Source organism: Felis catus, chromosome X (assembly GCF_018350175.1).
Source record: "Felis catus isolate Fca126 chromosome X, F.catus_Fca126_mat1.0, whole genome shotgun sequence".
Lineage (NCBI taxonomy): Eukaryota > Metazoa > Chordata > Mammalia > Carnivora > Felidae > Felis > Felis catus.
The window spans coordinates 42290768-42313419 of record NC_058386.1 but is presented as its reverse complement, the minus strand read 5'-3'; the positions used below and the strand labels follow the sequence as shown (position 1 = coordinate 42313419).

The following is a 22652-nucleotide window of genomic DNA, read 5'->3' as shown; positions in this document are numbered from 1 at the left end:
AGCCTCAGGCCATCTCCAGGCAGTCCTTGACCTGGGCTCTCCTTTGAGAACCAAGCCTCAGCACCCACTCTCCTGCCACTGGGGGAGCAGGAACCACCCTCCACCAAGTGAAGTTATTTCAGCTCCATCAGGTTAAGAGCCCCTGGGGACTCCATCTACATCTATAACAAAAACCAGGGAGAGGGCGGAGAAATACACAAGACCACAGCAACGTTCATGTGTGCAAAGTATAGTTGTTAAAAATGAAACAACATAAACTGAGAAAAGAGGCCGTGGCCTCCACGGGGCAGTGCCAAAGCATAGTCCCATACTCTCAGACCTGGGGAGAGAGGACCCTGCACTCCAACAGGTCAAGGGCTGACAGGCAGGGAGGTGGCGTCTTATGTGTAGGCCCTCATGGCAAAGAACAGAGACCAGGTGGGGCTGATGGTAGGCTGCAAGCAACCTGATCAAGATGGGGCTGTGGCCTCGGCCCCCTCCTCTGAGTCCCACACCTCTGACTGCAGGTAATCAGCGAAGAGAGACTTGGCCCGGCGAAGGACACGCCCCAGGTGGTGTTTTCGCACGAGGCGGTCAAAGTGCATGGCCAGCTCATTGTAATCTAGCCCGTTGCGCATGATGTGGTCGCGGTGCTCCAGCAGGATGGCGAGGCAGAGGAAGAGCATGAATGGGTTCCCCCGACCAAACTCCTGGGGTGGGGGCAGGCCCAGTGGGGGTGGGGGTGGCAGGGACTTCCCAGGTTCTTGTGGGGAGCCCAACTCTGGCATCAAGGGGGATCCTGCAGCCACATCACCAGCAGGAGAGGCCTCTTGGGTGGATGGTGGAGATGAGGAGGATGGGGAATCAGGGTGGGAAGAGGAGGAGAGCAGTGGGTCTGAGGAGTTCAATAAGGGCTCGGAGAGGGACTTAGAGCTGATAAGGGCAGCTGGGTGGGGCAGCTGGACCCGAGGGTCCCTCCTGGAGCCCGTGTTATCCCTGAGTTGCTGAAGGTCATCCAGACTGGCTTGTCTCAGGAGACGCCCCCCACCACCAGGCCCCTGGCTGGTCGTGACCAAGTGGTCAACAGCATCTTCAAAAGCACTGCTTCCTCCACCAGCAGGCCTCAGCATGTGCCTCTGTCGCATGGGCCTTCCCCTGTGGCCACTGAAGCCAGTGTCTGCCACTTGACTGGGGGGTCCGACGAGCTCTACTTCATGTTCAGGAGGATCGGGTGGCAGCGAACTCCAGGTGACCTCAAGCATGCGGAGGGCATCATCAAAGGCGAACTCACGCTTCAGTTCAAGCAACAACCAGCGGTAACAGAAGAACAGGTCATCAGCACCAGCTTCTTGTAGGTACTGATAAAAGTCAGGGTCAGCGTGTCGCAGCAGCAGCTTAAGGTGGGCGAACTTGGTGGCCATGGCTCGGCCGTCAGGATGGAAGTTCGCGGCCAGGCGCTTCATGATGCCACAAAAGCAGACGAAGGCATGGCCTTCATGGTCCATGACGGCGAGGATGGGCGAGGCAAGGTCACTCATGCCCTGGCAGTAGGACACCTGTGGGTGGGTAACGGCATAGGTGGTGAGCAAGTCGTGCAGTGCCCGCAGGTGCGGGCCATCCTCAGGCCCCGCATAGTAGGGGTGGGCCCGGTCCGTACGCAGCACATCCTTGAGGACTGTGCTGCGGATGAATTCCAAGTCCTCAGGGCTTGCTCGCTGTGCCCACTCGCTCTTGAGCTGTTCATACTCGCGACTCTTGCGTTTCATGTAGTCCATCCGCTCGCGGCCTGTCAGCCCATCTGGGTACACATTCAACAGGTACCGCCACACCACCTGGCCAGGGACAAAAGGGATAAGGCTGAGGTTCTACAAACGAGCCACCACATCCCAGTGTATATCCGATACCATCCACCCTGTGGCCTTGGGGCCTTTGTCTTCCTTCAGAAAAGTCTGCCTTCCCACCTCTGCCTCTAGCCCTCCTGAAGGAGAGCTTGCTGCTCTGGAACATGTCCATGCCATCCCATGATGGCGTGGTCCGCTGCATGTGTCTCATGTGCTATTCACGACTGCACGAGTGATGGATGTGATGAGTGACCGAGGCAGCTCACCTTTCGCAGGGAGGGTTCAACACCACCGTGATAGATCCGCAGGCGTAACTCCTCGGGGCGGGAGAGCTGGCCCTCGTGGTTCAGGTATGTGTGAAACTCAGCATCGCTCAGGGGTGGCTTGAAGGGCTTGACATCTTCCCCATATGACCAGCTCAGCACCTGTTGGACCTTAGACAAGGTGCGGCCCACCTGTGAAGGAAGGAGGGGGAAAGGCCACCTGTCAGCTGGGCAGGTGCCAAACAGCATGCTCAGAGTCTGGGGCGCCAGCTACAGCTGGCCACAGGGGTCCCTGAAACCACCTGAGAGAGGATAGACTGCGTGAAGGGCAGGGCAGCTGTCGTCAGCGATGACCGTTTCTCAGCCAGCAGCACATCAGAACCAATGACATCCTTGGGGCTGATTATGTCCCAGTCTTCCAGCAGCGGGCCTAGGCACACAGAATGACACAATATGAGAATGGGGGTCAGAGTCCCAGACCGCAGGGCTGGGTTCCTCTCCTACTACAGCCAAGCTACCCACGGGGCAATGAATGACTCCCACCTTCTCTTCCCATGTCATCCAAATCAGGCGAAAATTAAACCATGAATAATTCTTTTGTGGTAACGGTCTCACAAAATGGCTGGGTAGACTCTAAGCAATATTTTAATGTATGAAGTCATAGTTATTGAGCACTTACTGTGTGCCAGGTACTGTGACAAGGGCTTAAGTTTAATAGAAATAATAAGAACACTAGATAACATTACCAGTTCCATGGTGCTAAGTGCCAGGAAGTATTCTGAGCCCTTTGCAAATATTGACTCATTTAACATTCACATCCATAGTCTCTAAGTTAGGCACCATTATTATCATGATTCTTTCTATGAGGGAACAGGCACAATCAATAGAAGATAGTTACCCAAGGCCTCACAGCTAGTGAGTGAAAGAACTGAAATTTGAAGCCCAGGCCCAAAGCTCAAGAGCCCAAACTCTTTTTTTTTAAATGCTTATTTATTTATTTATTTATTTTGAGAGAGAGCACGTGAGCAAGGTGGGGGGGAGAGAGAGGGAGAGAGGGAGAGAGAGAGAGAGAGAGACAGAGAGACAGAGAATCCCAAGCAGGCTCTGCTCTGCCAGTGCAGAGCCTGTCATGGGGCTCGAACCCACAAACGTGAGATCATGACCTGAGCCAAAATCAAGAGTCAGACCCCTAACTAACTGAGCCACTCAGGTACCCCAAGAGCCCAAACTCTTTTTAAAAAATGTTTAGTTATTTTTGAGAGGGAGAGTGAGTGAGCGAGCATGGGAGGAGGAGAGAGAGAGAGATAGGAAGACACAGAATCTGAAGCAGGCTCCAGGCTCTGAGCTGTCAGCACAGAGCCAGATGCGGGGCTCAAACTCACAAACTGCAAGATCATGACCTGGGCCCAAGGCGGACGTTTAACCAACTGAGCCACCCGGGTGCCCCCAAACTCTTAATCTTCTATTCACAGTAGCCTTCACCCCACAATCGGTAGAGATTACCATGATCATTCTCATTTTGTAGATGGTGACAAAAAAGGTTGGAACGGTAATTGGCCAAGACTTGACAGCCAGGAAACGGTACGGCTGGATCTGAATCTTGTTTACCGGACTCCAGAGCCCAGACAGATTTTAGAGAAAGTATTTGTGTCTTAGAGGAAATAGCGCTATACTGGCTCTCTCCAGTTTTGACCCTTGGAATATCAATAGAAATTTGTCTCTTTCCTCTCTTCTTTACTTCCCCTCACATCCTGTCTTCCTACCACAAATGTGATGTGGTGGCTGAAGTGGCAGTGGCCACATGAAGGGAAGTTTGAGAAACTTAAGAGATGTCAGCCCTGGAACCACAGAGCTGCTAAACTCACAACAGCAATGTCAAACTCTATAAACTCTACAATATGAAATCTTACAATACTTGATACAATATCAAACTCTACAATATGAAGCAAATCAACTTTGGTTTGTTTAAGCCATTGTAATTTGCAGGCAAATGCTGTCCCTAAGCAGCATGTCCATGGAGTCCACTGTGCCTTCTGCCACACAGCTGAGGGAGGAGCAAACTCGAGGCCCTATTTGGATGTCACTGCCTCTCCCTGGATGTCTCATAGAGCACTGAAAACCTAAGGGATCCAAAAAGAGAACCCAAGATCCACTTGCGACACGACCTCCTCCTCTGCTCCTCATGTGAATAGACAGTGTCTCTATCTGTTCATCTGCTTGAGCCAGAAACCTGAGAGACATCCCTGCAGCCTCCCACTCTCAACTCCCAGGGCCAAACTGTCACTAAGTCCTGTGGCTTCTGCCCGCAGAACATACTTAAATTCCACCTCTTCTCTCATCTTGGCTTTGTAGCCTGAACCACCACATCTCTCACCTGAAACTCCCTCTTTGTTCCTCTCCACTCTCTCCCAACAGCTGCCAGAGTGGTCTTTCCAAGGCATGAAAACACTTAACAGGTAAAATGATGAAGGTCAAACCAATGATCTGAAAGACCAAATATTAAAAAAAAAGAAAGAAAAAGAAAAACAAGGGGCACCTGGGTGGCTCAGTCAGTTAAGCATCCGACTCTTGGTTTCAGTTTAGGTCATGATCTCATGGTTCGTGGGTTCGAGCCCCAGCATCAGGCTATGCACTGGCAGCACAGAGCCTGCTTGGGATTCTCTCTCTGCCCCCCTCACTACCCCTTCTCTGTTCGTTCACTCTCTCTCTCTCAAAATAAATAAACATTTTTTTTTTTAATGTAAGACAAAACAGAAGAACCCCTTCAAGGTGCAGAGCTCGAGCTTGACGATTTGAGTAAAAAAAGTAGAGATACCTGGAGGACTAAGATGCAAATAGTTCTGTTCCTCAACTCTGGAAGCAAGAAGACAGTGGCCTGTGGCACCCATGGAGCGCTGAGAAGAAACGCTTGAGATGCATGGGCCCCCCACCCAGGCAAGACAGCACATATCAATCAAGGCCAAAGAAAGACATTTTTGGTCAGAGGAGTACATGTAACCTGTGCACCTTATTGGAGAATAAGAAGTTCTCTAAGCAAATGACTACTGAATAACTTCAGGGGATCAAAGTGGGGGAAGGCAAAAGGGAGAGTAAATAGTGACAGGCCACAAGTTTTTAATATGTATAGTGAAACGTGAAATGACAAAGATACCACTGATGAGAGAAACAAAGGCAATAGAAAATGTAGCTTCAATTAAATCTCCTTACAGCTTGCAGCCCACTGATAGATATCTGAAACATGCAGGGTGACCCTGTCCAAGGAACTCATGGATGCCTTACTTCCTTCATGTTTTTGTCTAATTAAAGACTAATTAACCTTATGTTAACAGCAGCTAGCCCCTCAAGGTCCTAAAAGCTTTACTTTCAAATTCCTTAGAGACTTACACTATCCCTAACTCCCATTAACTTAAAAGTGTATAGTCAGTCACTTCTCACAACCCCAGTGCAGCTCTTTCTGCCCATGGGTCCTGTCCCTGTGCTTTAGCAAAATCCTCTTTTTGCACTAAAGACGTCTCACGAATTTTTAGCCGTTCGCTCAAGAACCCCATCGCAATGATTGGGAGTTTGTAATATTAAGTGTTACATTAGGATTCCTGGGACACAAGTGACCTACTATAAAGAAAATATAATGATAGCCTAGAATTTAAAAAGAAATTACTGGGGCGCCTAGGTGGCTCAGTTGGTTGAGCGTCTGACTTCAGCTCAGGTCATGATCTCATTCATGGTTCATGGGTTCGAGTCCGTGTCGGGCTCTGTGCTGACAGCTCAGAGCCTGGAGCCTGCTTCAAATTTTGTCTCCATCTCTCTGCCGCTCCCCTGCTCGCACTCTGTCTCTCTCTCAAATATAAAATAAAACATAAAAAAAAATTATAAAAAGAAATTACTAACCGAAACCCAGAGGTTAAAAGTTAGGGAAAAGAGGAAAAATAAGAATTAAAAGAGTCCCAAAGCTTCCATTTCAAGGGCCTGTGAGGGTGGGAGAGACTGGAGGGGAAAAGATTTCACTGTCAATTGTGTAAAAAAAGCATAAATCCTGCTATGGGGTTTCTATGAGAGACATACCTAAAACTAAATGATAGAGGAAGGCTGAAAATTGAAGAAATCTAAAGGTATATGTGGTAAACACTAACAAACAGAAAGGAAATGCAGCCATGTGAATGTCAGAAAAAGCACTGTTCAAGACCAAACATATTACAGGAAAAGAGAGAGAGATCCTATATTGACCAAAAAAAGAAAGAAAGAACCCATTAATAGAATGAGCAAAGGATTTCTATGAGCACAAACTTATCCCGTGGTAAAGCCTGATCTGAACTGCCATGAGACTATATATAGTCTTTATGTAATCTACTAAGTGGGAATGCGCACACATTTCCCTGAAGAAGCATCCAAGTGTTTCATTATGGGGTGCTGTTCCAGGCTCTGCTTGTGGTATTACATAATATATGGTATGCGTACTACATTTTCTTATAAACTTGTCAAACTTCCCAAACCCTGAATTAATGTACAAATTCTGTGCAATGCCAATCAGAAGCCTAACAGGGTTTTTCCTGGAATTGGATACAATTATTTTAAGGATCATATGAAAGAATTCACATTTTTTAAGAATAGTTAAGAAAAAGAAGAGCCAAGAAAAAGCACAGTGGGAGGATGGCAATGCTTGCCTTATCAAAATTAACCACAAAACCAATGTGATAAAAATATGGTGTTAGCACAGCAATATAAAAATGGAGCCAATTAGTAGAATGTGATAGAAAGCCCAGAAATAAATCCAAGTGCACATGAGAATTCAGTGTATGATAAAAGTGTCATTTCAAATCAGTGTAAAAAAGGTGTATCTTTAATAAATGATACTGGCATAATTAACTGTTTATCTGGCATTTTTTAAGAGCTAAGTGTACTTACCACAGTGTTCACAGAGTAGAGATTTATATGCAAAAAATGAAAATAATGAGCAGGGGCACCTGGGTGGCTCAGTTGGTTGCATGACTTCAGCTCAGATCATGATCTCATGGTTCATAGGTTCAAGCCCTGCGTTGGGCTCTGTGCTAACAGCTCAGAGCCTAGAGCCTGCTTCAGATTCTGTGTCTCCCTCTCTCTCTGCCCCTCCCCTGCTCGTGCTGTGTCTCTCTCTCTCTCTCAAAAATGAATAAACATTAAAAAAAATTTTTAAAGAAAATAGTAAGCATATAAGAATAAAATGTAGGAGAATATTTGTATAAGCTTGTGGATGGGGAAGATGTTCCAAAGTAAGAGGAGATACTCAGAAATCATACAGGTGTGTGTGTGCATATATATATCTCCACTGTTATTCAACATAGTGTTGGAAATCCTAGCCTCAGCAATCAGAAAACACAAAGAAATAAAAGGCATCCAAATCAGCAAGGAGGAAGTCAAACTTCCACTCTTTGCAGACAACGTGATACTCTATGTGGAAAACCCAAATGACTCCACCAAAAAACTGCTAGAGCTGATTCATGAATTCAGCAAAGTCGCAGGACATAAAATCAATGTACAGAAATTGGTTGCATTTCTATACACCAATAATGAAGCAGCAGAAAGAGAAATCAAGGAATCAATCCCATTTACAACTGTACCAAAAACCATGAAATACCCAAGAAGAACCTTAAACAAAGAGGTGAAAAATCTATACACTGAGAACTATAGAAAGCTTATGAAAGGAATTGAAGAAAACACAAAAAAATAGAAAAACATTCCATGTTCATGGATTGGAAAAACAAATATTGTTAAAATGTCAATACTACTCAAAGCAATATACATACTCAATGCAAACCCTATCAAAATAACACCAGCATTCTTCACAGAGCTAGAATAAACAATCCTAAAATTTCTAAGGAATCAGAAAAGACCCCCAAAAAGCCAAAGCAATCCTGAAAAAGAAAACCAAAGTTGGAGGCATCACAATTCAAGACTCCAAATTATATTACCAAGCTGTAATCATCAAGACAGTATGGTACTGGCACAAAAACAGACACATAGATCACTGGAACCTAGAAATGGACCCACAAACGTATGGCCAACTAATCTTTGATAAAGCAGGAAAGAATATCCAGGAAAAAAGATAGTCTCTTGGGGGCACCTGCTGGCTCAGTTGGTTAAGCATCCCAGTTCGGCTCAGGTCACGATCTCACAGTTGGTGAGTCGGAGCCCCGCATCAGGTTCTGTGCTGATAGCTCAGAGCCTGGAACCTGCTTCGGATTCTGTGTCTCCCTTTCTCTCTGCTCCCTCTCAAAAATAAATAAAACATAAAAAAAAGAAAAGAGAAAAAGACAGTCTCTTCACCAAATGGTGTTAGGAAAACTGGACAGCAACAACATGCAGAAGAATGAACCTGGACCGCTTTCTTACACCATACACAAAAATAAACTCAAAATGGATAAAAGACCTAAATGTAAGACAGGAAGCCATCAAAATCCTATAGAAAACAGGCAACAGCCCCTTTGACCTTGGCCGCAGCAACTTCTTACTTGACATGTGTCCAGAGTCAAGGGAAACAAAAGCAAAAATGAACTATTGGGATCTCATCAAGATAAAAAGCTTCTGCACAGCAAAGGAAACAATCAGCAAAACTAAAAGGCAGCCGATGGAATGGGAGAAGATATTTGCAAACGACATCAGATAAAGGGTTAGTATCCAAAATCTATAAAGAATTTATCAAACTCAACACCCAAAAAACAAATAATCAGGTGAAGAAATGGGCAAAAGACATGAATAGACACTTTTCCAAAGAGGACATCCAGATGGGGGCGCTTGGGTGGCTCAGCTGGTTAAGTGTCAGACTTTGGCTTAGGTGATGATCTCATGGTTCACGGATTGAAGCCCCTGTCAGGCTCTGTGCTGACAGCTCAGAGCCTGGAGCCTGCTTTGGATTCTGTGTCTCCCTCTCTCTCTGCCCCTCCCCTGCTGGTGCTGTGTCTCTCTCAGTCTCTCAAAGACAAAAAAACGTTAAAAAAAAAAAAAAGGATATCCAGATGGCTAACAGACACATGAAAAGATGCTCAACATCACTCATCATCAGGGAAATACAAATCAAAACCACAATGAGATACCACCTCACACCTGTCATAATGGCTAATATTAACAACTCAGTCAACAACAGATGTTGGCGAGGATGTGGAGAAAGGCTAACCCTTTTGCACTGCTGGTGGGAATGCAAACTGGTGCAACCACTCTGGAAAACAGTATGGAGGTTCCTCAAAAAATTAAAAATAGAACTACCCTATGACCCAGCAATGGCCCTACTAGGTATTTATCCAAAGGATATAGGAGTGCTGATTTGAAGGGGCACACGCACCCCAATGTTTATAGCAGCACTATTGACAAAGCCAAAGTATGGAAAGAGCCCAAATGTCCACTGACTGATAAATGGATAAAGAAGATGTGGTACGTGTGTATATACATGTATATATACACACATGTATATACATATACATACATATATGTATACACACACACACACACACACAACACACCACAGAATATTACTCAGTGATCAAAACGAATGAAATCTTGCCATTTGCAACAATGTGGATGGAACTAGAGTGTATTATGCTAAGCAAAATCAGTCAGAGAAAGATATCATATGAATTCACTCATATGTGGAATTTAAGAAACAAAACAGATGAACATAAGGGAAGGGAAGCAAAAATAAGATAAAAACAGAGAGGGACACAAACCTTAAGAGACTCTTAAATACAGAGAATAAACTGAGGGTTGCTGCAGGGAAGGTGAATGGGGGGATGGACTAAAATGGGTGATGGGTATTCAGGAAGGCGCTTGTTGGGATGGGCACTGGGTGTTATATGTAAGTGATGAATCACCAAATTCTATTCCTGAAATCATTGTTACACTATATGTTAACTAACTTGTATTTAAATTAAAGATAAAAATAAATAAAAATAAAAGAAGTTCTTGTCTCTGGCTACCTTTTTCCATTTGTCTCTCTGCCCATCTCTGCCATTATCTTTCTCTCTGACTCTAGTTTTTTTTTTTCTCTCTCTCTGCCTCTCTTCTTTTCAAGGCTGCCAATCTTAACAAGCCCATAATTTCACAGAATCAAATGGTTAAGAACAAGGACTCTGGAGCTAGTTTAGCCACCACCTGGGTTCAAATCCTGCTCCTCCACTTACTGTCTGTGTGACATGTACAAGTCCTATCCCTTCTCTGAGCCTCATCTATAACATAGGGATAACCATCATGCCTACCCTGTAGGATTGTTTTGACAATCTAATGAATATTATGGGTGTAGAATGGTCCTAAGTGTTCGACACATGTTAGCTATTTGTGTTAGTATGACGTTAGTAATACCCTGGTCATCCCAAATGGGCATGTGAATTTTCTGAGGCTTCCACTCCACAACTTTTTATTAAAAAAATTTCAATCTACAATAAAGTTAGAAAGATGAATACATTGAACACCTATATGCCCTTCATCTAGCTCCCCTGTTCACATTTTTGCCACATTTGCTTCATCTCGCTCTCTCCATATAGATACCTGTTTTTTTTTTTTTTTTGCTGAATTATTGACAGACATCATGACACTTTATCTCTTAATAGTTAACGGTGTTTTTACCAAGGACATTTTCCTTTGGCAGCCACGATACCATTACCATACCCAGGACATTTAATATTGATACAATATTAGCATCCAATATATGGTTTGTAATTAAGTTTTTGGGTCCCTGTCTTAATTTATCTGTGTGCTCCCAGGAACCAACACAGGCAAGAGTCAGGGAACAAATATAAGAAGAGATGAAGTGGCTGAGAGATCAAGGCAATGATGAATGAGTGAGCAAGTGTGCAAACAAATGAGTATGAGTCAGGATGAATGAATAAATACAACCATCATTATTATAATCAGTATTGTTATATTTATGTGTTATTATAACGGAAACATACAATACTACACCTCTATTGTTATACTGCATTATATAATTATAACCTATATCACTAGGTTATATGTTATAACAGTAAATATAATATAATTATGGTTGTTAGAGGTAATATTTTTTGAGCTTTCACTACGCAACCATGCAGTGTTCCATGATTTTCCGTGCTTAATCCTCACGATGGCCCTAAGATACCATTTTTTCTACTTTACAGATAAAGAAATTGAGGCCTAGTGGCCAAATCAGCATTTGGACCTAATATACCTTGTTTCCAAGCCCACTGTGAGGGACTGTACTGTAAGGGGTGGAGTCATCCTTTAGGGAAAGGGTGGGTCCCAGAGCAGTGCCCCCAGGGTGCCAGATACTCACTGTCCTCAGTGGGCCGAATGTCTACACGCAGCTGCAGGTAAGGTTTGGAGGCTGTGGCGAAGGCTGTGCTGAGGTCCCAGTCAGACAGGAGTGAGAGGTAAGTTTCCTGCCCGAGCCGATCCCGGCCTAGGTAGCTGATGCCAAAGTTCTTCTTCCTGGATAGAGGAAGTATGGCAGCTCTCAAGTGCCCCAGTGCCCCAGAGGCCTCAGGGACAGTTTCCACAAGATGCCAGGGAAGACCGAGACAATGCTGAACAACTATCAAGTGTTGGGTACTGTGCCAAAGACTGTGGGCAGCTTGAGATCAGATTGATTATCTCTACTTTGTTACACAAACCCAGAAGCAGATACACACCTGCTTGAATCTAGAGGGCACACTGAAAAAGAGTATTGGTCCCCTCTAGGGAGGGTAACAGGGTAGTTCAGGGAAAGAGGTGGGAAGAAAGCAGCCTTTCTACTGCATAAAAAATAAAGCAATCTGTATGTTTATTTTTCACAACAAAAAATGTTTATGCAAAAAAGTCAAACAACAACTAAGAATTTGTTCTTCACTTACACTTGTGCAACCATGCAATGAAGTATGTTGTGTGATAACTAAGGTAACCATGGACACAGCCTAAGTATTCAACACTTTTGTACTCTTTGAATTTGCTACCATGTGCACGTATTCCTCCAAAATAACAACCACAACAAAATAACCATCACATTACACCTGTCCCCAAGAGACACCACTTTTCATGTATCAGGTTGGCAAATTTTCCAATGTTTTCTAGTAACCAATGTTTTTGAGGAAAACAGGCATTTTATATGCTGCTGGTGAGATTGTAAATCAGTAAAAAAAAAAAAAAAACCTGTCTGGAGAGCATTTTGGAAACATCCATTGAATTTTTAAAAAGCATACACCCTTTAACCTAGAAATACTACTGCTAGGAATTTATCCTGAGTACACTTCCCCAAATATTCCCAGATAGGCAAAAGTGGCAGTTCACTGGGGGAGTGTTTGTAATAATAAAACAAACAAACAAAATCCCTACCAAACAACAACTTAAAAGCCAAACAACCAGTGTTGAGGTGGGTGGCCTAATGGTTGGTCCCCCAGCATCCCATAACTCACCCGTTTAAGTCAAAGGCTCGGATGAGGATGTGCTGTAATACATCGAGCGAGGTGATCTGGGGGTCGACAGCGAAAGAGCGGAACTCGGGTGGCAAGAAGTTCTCACACTTCTGGGGAGAGAAGACACAGGGTAGGCCACCAGGGTCTACATCACCATGATGAAGTGGAGTGAGGGAGGCAAGGTCATACAAGTTGGGGGAGGGGCAGATGGAGGCAGATGTTCTGGGCTATGGTGAGGGCTTTGGTTTTTGACTTGGAGAGTCCTGTGCAGAGGAAGGATGTGATCTGACTTAGGATTTAACAGGATCCTCTGGATGCTCTTGGAGGAACAGACTGTTGGAGGCAAGGGAGAAAGCAGCAGTCTAGTGAGGACGAGGCTACTGCAATAGTCCAGACACCCAATCCTTCTTTTTTAAAAAATGTTTATTTATTTTTGAGAGAGAGGGGTGGGCAGAAAGAGACGGGTACAGAGGATCCGAAGCGGGCTCTGTGCTGACGGCAGACAGCCCAATGAGGGGCTTGAACTCACGAACCACGAGATCATGACCTGAGCCGAAGTTGGATGCTTAACCGACTGAGCCACCCAGGCGCCCCCACCCAATCCTTCTTCTGTGTCCCCCCAATGGTTGTCAGGATCACCATGTCCAGTCTGGCCTCCATTAAATCAATACTCCATGCTGCACCAATTTGGCACATCTATCGACAATACTCCCCTGCTTAAATCTCTTCAAAGGCAATCTGAGGGTCCCCAGAAGGCGGGTCTATAGGACCCTAGCCAGCCTCTCTTCAGACAGCTTTTTTGAACTTTACACTCTGGTACTACCAAATGGCTGGAAGTTACTTTGAATACATCCTGGCTCCAGGACTTTGCTTGTGCTGATTCCCCTATCTGGAAAGTCCTTCCTGCTTTCTTCAACTGGCTCACTCACAGCTCAGGTATCAACTCTTCTGAATTCCCAAACCTCTACCTTAGAGCTTCCTGTATTACCCTGAGGTGATCTGTTTACTTCTTTCCAGAATCTACCTTCTTCTCATCAACACCAATGCCACCACCCTAGTCCCAGCCACTATCACCACTTGCTGGAACTATCGCAACAGCTTTCTTAGAATACATGCCAGAGGCCCTTCACAATCTGCCCCTCTTTTAATTCTTTGCTTTACCCCCCTACCCACTCTTGACCTTGCCCTCTCGCTCCAGAAATATGGGAACCTAAGGGAACACACCAAGCTCATCCCCACCTCCCAGCCTTTGCCCTTGCTGTTCTCTCTGCTTCCATTCTTCCTCCGGTATGCACATAGCTGATTCCTTTTTTATTTGGGTCTCTGCTTCTTCAATATCTCTGTAGGGACTTCCCGGTACAACCTTGGCTAAAGTAACTCCCTAGTTCAGAGGCTTTTTCGTTATTTCCTCATGGCGTTCACCAGTGTCCAAAGCATCTCATTTATTTAGCTGTTTGTCTTACCGACAAGCGTGTCAGCTCATCCAGGGTGGGGACACGCAAGAAAAGTGTAGTCTTAACACATATGTTAACTGACTTCAGCACCTCCTTTTCAGACACCAGCAGCTCCCCCTCATTCCTCAGGGCCTCACTTCTTAACTATTAGGGCCCCTCCCCCAGCCCTAGAGCCCCTCCCCTCTACCCATAATCTCCACCCATCCATTTCTGAGGCCCCTACCCCTCCATTTTCTCAGGCCCTGCCCAGCACTCCCAGGTCCTGCCTCCCCCCCGCCCCACCCCCGTCCCCACCACTGTCATTCCGCCCTCAAGCCTCGCCCCTCAGGTAACACCCCAGATCTCGGGTCCCGCCCTCCAACCTAGGGCAGTCACCGCCTTCCCCTCCTGTGGACACCCCAGTCGGGCTGGCCGACCAGCTGTCAGCCTCACCTTGACTCGGACCCGTACCACCTCTCGCTCCTCCTCCTCAGCCGCCGCCGCCTGGGCTCCCCCACCAGGTGGGGGCGCTCCAGAGCCGACCAAGTCCGAGGATCCTGAGGCCGACGCCATCCCGCCACCACCCGTCTCAGGGCGACGGTTGACCGTTGCCCCCTACTCTCGTGAACACTCTAGAGTGCGGGCGCCCGCGGCCCCACCTTGCGCCTGAGCGCAGGCGCAGAGGGCGCCGTGCGACCCTGCCCCCCCCACTGCCCCTCCCACCTGGCACAGGGTGGAGACGGCCTCTACGCATGCGCATAGGATGCCGTTGCCAGGTATCCCGCCCCCAAAGCCGAGTGTATTGCCTCACTTCAGCCAGTGCGCAGGCGCTTACTGAGGTCCCACCTCCCCTCGTCTGCGGTTTGGTTGTTTGGGCACTTTACTTCCGGATTCAACTACTTGTGTTACAGTAACCACCCATTCAGGCGAGAGGCATGGGCGGGGAAAGGAAGCTGCTGCGCTTGGCGTCAAGACCCCCGCGTCCCGCCCCTAGTCGCCTCCCCCTTCTGCATAGCAGATGATGTCATCTATTTCAAATGCCTGTGGCCCTCGCTTCAAAAGAGTCTGCTGAACGGAAAAACAATCCTTTTTCCAGAATCTTTTAAGAATAGTTTACTTTGTGAAAATTCGTGGAGCGTGACTTTTACAGTTTCTGCCTGCATAATGTATTTCAATAAATAACTTACCAAAAAAAAAAAGCGATTTTTATGCTCTCTGGAGGTCCTGGGGTTTTGTTTGCCTTCGTTTTACTTAATCCTCACAACACGTTGAGGTCAGTCCTGTTATTAAATAACATTGTATGTCCACTAAATATCAGCTGAATGAACACATTTTAGATTCTTCGAATCACAATATGCATGAAGGCATGCTTCTCACTTCATTGCACATCCATATGGTTTGACAAAATACAGACAAAATACATTTACGAATGTAATTTCTAACAAAGGAGTCCTGCAAGATGCCTGGACCTCAGTTATGGTTGCAGTGTTATATGAATGCTACTCTTTAACGTTAATTTTTTAGGGAAGTCTGCAATTTTATTTTGGTATCTTTTTGTTTCCTTGGTATTAATATTAGATAATCAATTTTCTAGAAGGTATAAAATAATGGGGAATTTTTGAGAGCCAGCTCAGAGCCTGGAGCCTGCTTCAGATTCTGTCTCCCTCTCTCTGCCCCTCTCCTGCTCGTTCTCTTTCTCTCTCAAAAAAAAAAAAAAATTAAAAAACTTTCAGTATGCTTCTCATTAAAATTATCATAGGGTGGGATGAACAAGATATTAGCCTGGATTTTGGAGTTTAATCCTGAGGGCACTGATGCACAGGTTTTAAATGGGGTATAATGTGGTCAGATGTCTGTCTTGGTTGTGGAGGGGGCCTTGGATGGAAAGATACTTCTGGAAACAAGGAGATAAAAAAAATTCCTTGTCAGGGGCGCCTGGGTGGCTCAGTTGGTTAAGTGGCCAACTTCGGCTCAGGTCATGATCTCACGGTCCGTGAGTTCGAGCCCCGCGTCGGGCTCTGTGCTGACAGCTCAGAGCCTGGAGCCTGTTTCAGATTCTGTGTCTCCCTCTCTCTGACCCTCCCCCGTTCACGCTCTGTCTCTCTCTGTCTCAAAAATAAATAAACGTTAAAAAAAAATAAAAAAAATTCCTTGTCATAGTCCTGGGGAGAACTTTCTGTTTCATCTGTTTATTTATCCTTCCATTCAACAAATACAAAGTGTATTCCAGATAGTCTACATGTAGTAATTGATTTAATCTGCATAAAAACTTTATGAGGGAGGTACTATTATTAGAATTTTACAGATGAGAGCACTGAAGGTCAGGGAGAATCATGCTCAAGGTCAAAGGGACAGTAAGTGGCACAGAGGGTAAGTGCAATGGACAAAAGGTGGGCTGTGTCTGGCTTTAGCGTTGAGGCATTTGTCAAAAGCTACACTGTAGGCTTGAGTAGAACCAGGAATTGATCTGAAGTCCTGCTCTGCACAGGTCACCAGGAGCCAGTCTACGGATATCTGTAGTTTTTTCATCCTTTGTCATCTCCCCCAAATTCCTCAAGTACCTGTTTGTTTTATGACTCAAGGTCTATGAGGTTAATGAGAGAAATTGTGGGAGAAGTGATGGGGGCAGGTCTGTAGGGAGAGGGGTATCTGTGGGTACGTCATAGGTGGTTTGTAGGATGACAGGATGTGGGGTGAGTGATGGAAGATCTGTGGGGTAATTGGGGATCTGTGGGGTATGAGGTGATAAATTCTGCAAGGTGAGTTACGGAGCTTTGTAGGGTAAGTAATGACACCTTATAGGGTAAATGATAGGGAATTTGTGGGAAGAGTGAGAGGGTCTGTGGGGTCAGTCATGGGGTTGTAGGGTGCACAACTGGAGGTCTGTTGGGGTAAGTTATGTGAAGTGAGTGATGGGTCTTGTGTGAGTTTTGTGGGGTCTCTGGGGTGAGTGATGGAGATCTTTAGGGTAGAAATAGGTGAGTCTGTGGGGTGAATGATGGTGGGGTCTTTGGAGTGAGTAATGGGGATTGTTTGAGGTGAGTGAGGAAAGATCTGTGGAGTTATTGATGGGGTGTCTGTAGGGTACCTGATCAGGAGACAAGAGGTTGAATAAATTGAAGAACTTAGAGATTTGGAAAGTTCTCAGCCTGTCCATATTGCAAAGGATGAGAAAGTGTGTTCTGGAGAGAATACCAAGGGTGTAAGTGGACGATTACTTCTTCAAAGAGATAATGGGTGTCTCGTGGATCTAATTAGCCATCAAGGGACGCTGTGGGGTCAGTGATAGGGGGTTTGTGAGGTTATAAATTAGAGGTCTCTGTGATGATGATGGGGGTCTATGGCTGAGAGAACGGTTATCTGTGAAATGAATGAGTGATGGAAGGGTTTGTGGGGTCAGTCACAGGGCATCTCTGGGGTTAATAATTAAAGATCTCTCAGTGTTAGGGTCCATATCTTTTATTTCCTGATTCTAAAAACTGCCATCATCATGGACTGCCTAGGTTCCTCTGTACCTTTGTCCCAGTGCTTCCTGGCAGTAGCTCCACACACCTCCTTTCTTGCCTCTGCCTCTGGCCCTTCTGGTGCTTACCCATCAGCAGGCATTTGCCAGATCAATTCATTTTGTGCCTCCAACCTGTGGGAGTAAGGACTGGACTCTTCTGACTGGTGGAGGGTTCCTCATCAGCCAGTGTTTGAGCTTGGCTTATATTAGTTCTGCTTGCTCTTGCCTTTTGTGGCTTTGGCATCCAGCATGCTCTGGGCATGAGCGAGCTGCTTTACAGAATCAAGCACGAGGATTCCAGGTAGCACCAGCCACAGAGCATTCATGAAGACAAAGTAAAACCAGAAGTAGAGTGGATGGCCCAGCTCCCCATGCTGGAATCCGTCCCGGTGCTCTGTCAGGAAATAGAGCACATCCCCGTAGATCTGACCTGTGGGGGGCAGAAGAGGAAAGGGAAACCAAAGTGAAGAGGAAAAGCTATTCTGAGGCATTTTATAAGTCATCATTCAAGGTCTCAGAGCTCAGGATTCCCAAATCTAGAGAGCTAAGAATTCTGAAATCATATGGCTAAAAAATTTGAGGAGTTACAAAAGTGAGAATTCTAGAAATCAGAAGCTGAGCATTTCTGAACTCAGGAGAGTACATTATCACCAGAATTTAAGGAAGCTCAAAGTGCTTTCATTCAAGACAGATCAGGATTCAAGAACTAAAGAAATCTAGCCATGTAAGAACCCAAGAGGACTGAATGTCAGATGAAGGGAGCTCAGAATCCTGATCCTGGAGGATCCAGGGGCTTCCCACCATGGTGGGCCACCTCATGTATCCTTCACAAGATACTTTGTGATGAAGGAGGAGGAGAAATGAACCCTCCCTACTTGAGAATACAGACTGAGGGTATCATGGCTGTTTGAGAACCTCAGGACTATGTCAGTCAGTCTGACTCAGCCCTAGATGGGCACGGTTGAGAGACCCTCTCTGCAGGAATGCCTCTGTGTCTGGAGATCCCCCATCAACCCCTCCAGCACTCAGTGTGGGCCCTCTCCTCACCTACAGAGACCACGAGCTGTAAGACAAAGCGGAGGGGCTGCTGGCGGAGAAAGGCGATCACAACCCACAGGCTGAGTGGTCCCCATAGGCAAGCTGTGATGGTTTCCATGCATATCGTGAAGTTGTCACTCCTGTGGGAGAAAGGATTGGAGAACGCTGGCATCACTGTGCTCTACCCACAGGGCACCCCATTAGTGCTCCTTGACTCATCACCACCCCAAACCAATGCAGGTTTCCCTTGATGGAGGCAAACACTTACAGGATATATCGGCTGTCTCCCTTGGCATACTCTTTCCCTGAAGAAAATAAGAGGCATACATGAAGAATAAAGGCAAGAAAAGGAACTCAGACTTGTGAGAGATGAGGGCCCATGTAAGCTGGGCTTTATAACCTCTCTATGCCTCAGTTTCCTCATTTGTGAAATGGGGTAGCTGTCTGGATTCTAGAGTTAACATATATATAATGATAATTTATGCACACCTGACATAGAACAGTAAGTAATGCTGTGATTGTCTAGTATTCAATAAATGTGGAATGAAAGGAGTTAAGTGTAGGTGATGGAGTGAGTAAAGTAGCCAATGAGTAAGAGTGAGTGAGTGAGTGAGTGAGAGAGAGAGCACACAAGCAAGCGAGCATGCAAGCATAGAGGTGAACAGATTAGTGAATAAAAGAGTGGGAGGAGAATTAGTAAGAAAAAGACAGACCACCCAGTATAAAAATAGGCAAGAGACAATAATAGTTTCTTCACAAAAGCGGATTCCCAAATGGTCAATAAATATATGAAAGGTGCCCAAACTTTCATTAGTCATTAAGGAAAAGTAATGAGATACCACTCGCATCCACTAGGACTAAAATTGAAGAAACGCCTGACCATACCAAGTGTTGGCGAGGATGTGGAGGAACTAGAACTCCCATATACTGCTGGTGGGAAAATAAAATGGTGCAGCCATTTTTAAAAACAGTTTGGCAGTTTTTCATAAAGTTAAACACACATCTACCATTCTTCTCCGCCATATTTACAAGAGAAATGAAAGCAGATCTCCACACAATCTTGTGTATGCTAGATCAAAGTGTTATGGAAGAATAGTAGTTTTATTCATGAGGCCAAAAAGGAGTATTATCTATAACAGCAAAAGACTTGGACAAGTCAAATAATTCTGTAACATCTATGCTTTGAAAGTTCTTCATGAACCAATGAGGAGTAACGCCATTAAAAAAAAGCAAAGTTCAGGGGCACCTGGGTGGCTCAGTCGGGTAAGCATCTAACTTTGGCTCAGGTCATGATCTCATGGTTTGTGAGTTCAAGCCCTGTTTTAGGCTCTGTGCTGACAGCTCAGAGCCTGGAGCCTGCTTTGGTTTCTGTGTCTCCCTCTCTCTCTGCACCTCCCCCTTCTCTCTCTCTCTCTCTTTCTCTCTCTCAAAAATAAATATTTTTAAAAATGTTAAAAAAAGCAAAGGTCAGAGGTGTCTATAGTATATTACCATTTGTTTACACAAAAGGAAAAAAACGATGATGATGATGATAGTTATGGCATCTACTGTCTGACAACACTGTTCTAAGCAACTTACATATATTTGGATATTACTGTTATCCCTCTTTTGCAAATGGTAAACTGAGGCTTATGTGTGTAATTTTTGTGTGAATAAACCCTGGAAAAAACATATTCAATTATAAATATTAGTTAATAATTGGGGACACTTGGTGGACAGAAGGTAGATTTTCATTGCATACCTCTTTAAATGTTTTTTTTTTGACCCATATGAGTATATCCCCAACAAAAAAGGTAAACAAATTTTTAAAATAATGTTAGACTTGGTGGTTGGATAAATATCTAAGCCAATCCCTGCCCAGAAAATTCCCTCCCACAGCACATCTAAGAACTCAGGACTCACAGAGTTGGGACAAGAAAGCTTGGTCTTCAAGAAGATCTTCGTGGTAGAGGCTGAACCAGCCCTCAATCACCAGGTGAATGAACCCACATACTGCAAACCAGCACAGGGACAGTCGCCGCCAAGTCCCCAGGGGGACAACTGCAGCACGACCTGACAACAGCCACGTGGTCACAACCAAGACTCCAGAGACAGAGAAGAGGCCAGCCAGGAGATGCCAAGTGGGGCAGTCATTGGGCACAAAATTGTCCAGCCTCAGGTGCCGAGGCCAGTATGGGTGCAAAGGGCTGGCATTGGTGGTCATGTCTTTGTAGGTTGATGTCTGTAAGCATAAAGGAGAAAAAAAGACAAAAACTTGAATAGAAAGCACAGCATGAGACCATAAAATCAAATTCAAATATTTATTATCACCAGAAATGTAAATGGATTAAAATTATCAGTTAATATACTGTAAGACTGGATTAAAAATAATCTATATGCCCTCCTGGAGCCATAAGATGTGGGAGGTACAGTAACCAGGTCAGATCCTGGACCTCGGGGGTCACAGTCAGCTAGAGAAGATATAGAAACCAGGCTTAGCCCCTGCCCTCATTGGTCACAGTCTGGTGGGCAGACACAAGAACCAGATTAGGTTCCAGCTCTCATTGGTCTTGCTGTGATAAGGGAGATACAGGGGCCAGGCGTGGTCCTCGCCCTCAGGAGTCACAGTCGGCTGGGGAGACCCAGCGATCAGGTTGAGTCCCATTGCAGGGGTCAGGGTCTAGCATCGTTCAACAGAAAACTATTCCCTCCCCGTAGTCCTGGAAACTGCAGGACAGAAGAGAGAAAACTAATCAGCACTACAATCCTCAGGTTCAGTGTATGGAAAGGCAGACTCTTCCTGAAATCGCGCATAAGGGTACCAACCTGCAAGAAAGAGGAAAGCGGAAGGCGGGGGTCTTGGGCGCGGTGCTAAACATCAAAAAAAGGATCAAATACAGAGACCACCAATTAGAACTTGAAGCCTATAGGCCAGCTGCCCAATGAGAAAGCAGATCTTCTGTTGTCCCAACAACCGCGCTGTAGCAGAGGGTCGCGCGCAGGCGCGTTTGGTGGGCGGTGGGAGAGTGTGTAAAGGGGAGGGTCTCTCGCAGGCGCTGAGGGCCAGCGGTTTAGCAGTTGGGAGCTAGGGGATGGAGTGGCCGACTGGGGGGGAGGACACTCACCCAGCGGCGCGGTCGCAGTCGCAGTCGCAGCGGTCTCCCTCAGGCTCCAGGCTAGCTCGCTGGCGGAGTAAAGTCCCTGGTTCAGACCCATCCTCTCACAGGTCCTCGCCTTACGGAGCTAACCAATGGAGGGGCTGGGAAGGCGACCAGTGCCGCTCCTAACCAATAGGAGCTCTCTGTGTGCCGCCGGCCCTGCCCCCATGCGTGGTGCCATTTTCGCTGTTGGTTGAGACCGAGTCAGGAGTTGGGTGAAAAGGTGGGACTCGCCAAGGTTGGTGGGCGTTTTCGGGCTGAAGCCTGTCTGCAGTGAGTGTGGCTCCGATTTCCCTATCCCATTATCAATCATATCAGAAACCTGGTGTTTATCTTCCTCATCTGCTGTTGAGTCAGCATTGCTTTGTGTTCTCTTACCTTTGCCCTCGTTTTTTAGGCAGAGCAACCGGTTCCCGGAGCAATCTTCAATCCTCACGCCCGAACCGGCAAGGACGCTTAATACGACAGGCAGATCACATTTGTACACTGCGCCTCTGCCCTCTACCTCAGCGCTCAGAACTCCTCAGCGGTCATTCTTACCTCTCCCGACTTCAAGTCAGAAGAAGCAGTGAAAGCCCAAGCTCCTCAGCCTTGCTGACCAATTGCAATGGAGACCCTCAATCTCCCTGTGCCAACTCTGAAGAGCCAATCCGAATTTCCTAACTCTAAGCCAGCAGGCACCCCAGACCGCGCAATCAATCAGAACCCAGACCTTCCTTTCCAATTGGAACCCACAAGCTTCGGTCCTAAGGACCAATAAGCGGAACTCTTCATCTGTCTTGCTTTCCCCCTCTCTGTCCTTGTCAGAGCAACCAATCAGAATAGGGATCCCTCAGTTTTCCAGCCAGTTAAGTATCAGGACTCGCCCACATCCAACTATCCAATCTGTCCTGGCCCCACTCAAATCAAGCTATGCGGTCCTCAGGCTCATCATCCAATCGTGAACAATAATAAATTAACCACGAACCAGTCACAATGTACTCCCTCTTCATGATTTCCAGCTTCCAAACCTTTATCCATGCTGTGCCCATTTCTCACTCACCTCTATTCCCCACTGGTCAGTGAAGA

The 22652-nt window shown here is 46.0% G+C and overlaps 2 protein-coding genes and 1 long non-coding RNA gene across 6 annotated transcripts; 1 reads left to right on the top strand and 2 right to left on the bottom strand.

The window, feature by feature from the left end:
• Nucleotides 1-213: 213 nt before the first annotated feature.
• Nucleotides 214-14592, bottom strand: TBC1D25 (TBC1 domain family member 25). Of its 2 annotated transcripts, XM_004000481.5 has the most exons (6): nucleotides 14358-14592; nucleotides 12472-12581; nucleotides 11358-11512; nucleotides 2386-2513; nucleotides 2087-2275; nucleotides 214-1811 (listed from the first exon to the last, which is right to left on the bottom strand). In XM_004000481.5, exons 1-6 carry the CDS (start codon nucleotides 14475-14477, stop codon nucleotides 450-452), a joined length of 2064 nt encoding a protein of 687 aa, XP_004000530.1. In that variant the 5' UTR covers nucleotides 14478-14592; the 3' UTR covers nucleotides 214-449. The 2 variants fall into 2 exon arrangements, with proteins under 2 accessions (XP_004000530.1, XP_019679332.1); XM_019823773.3 differs by lacking the exons at nucleotides 12472-12581; nucleotides 14358-14592 and adding an exon at nucleotides 4458-4567 and having other exon boundaries at nucleotides 11358-11482.
• A 1548-nt stretch (nucleotides 14593-16140) lies between these two features.
• LOC101094572 (EBP cholestenol delta-isomerase) lies at nucleotides 16141-22094 on the bottom strand. 3 transcript variants are annotated; one of them, XM_019823770.3, is made up of 6 exons: nucleotides 21552-21693; nucleotides 21253-21297; nucleotides 20350-20668; nucleotides 18716-18752; nucleotides 18457-18587; nucleotides 16141-17839 (listed from the first exon to the last, which is right to left on the bottom strand). In XM_019823770.3, the coding sequence occupies exons 3-6, from the start codon at nucleotides 20648-20650 to the stop codon at nucleotides 17616-17618; spliced, it is 693 nt and encodes a 230-aa protein (XP_019679329.1). In that variant the 5' UTR covers nucleotides 20651-20668; nucleotides 21253-21297; nucleotides 21552-21693; the 3' UTR covers nucleotides 16141-17615. The 3 variants fall into 3 exon arrangements, with proteins under 3 accessions (XP_019679329.1, XP_019679331.1, XP_004000529.1); XM_019823772.3 differs by lacking the exons at nucleotides 21253-21297; nucleotides 21552-21693 and adding an exon at nucleotides 21963-22094; XM_004000480.5 differs by lacking the exon at nucleotides 21253-21297 and having other exon boundaries at nucleotides 21552-21690.
• LOC123383328 lies at nucleotides 21746-22555 on the top strand. Its single transcript, XR_006592912.1, has 2 exons — nucleotides 21746-21857; nucleotides 21982-22555. It is a non-coding gene; the product is annotated as an uncharacterized LOC123383328 (long non-coding RNA).
• The last annotated feature ends 97 nt before the right edge of the window (nucleotides 22556-22652 follow it).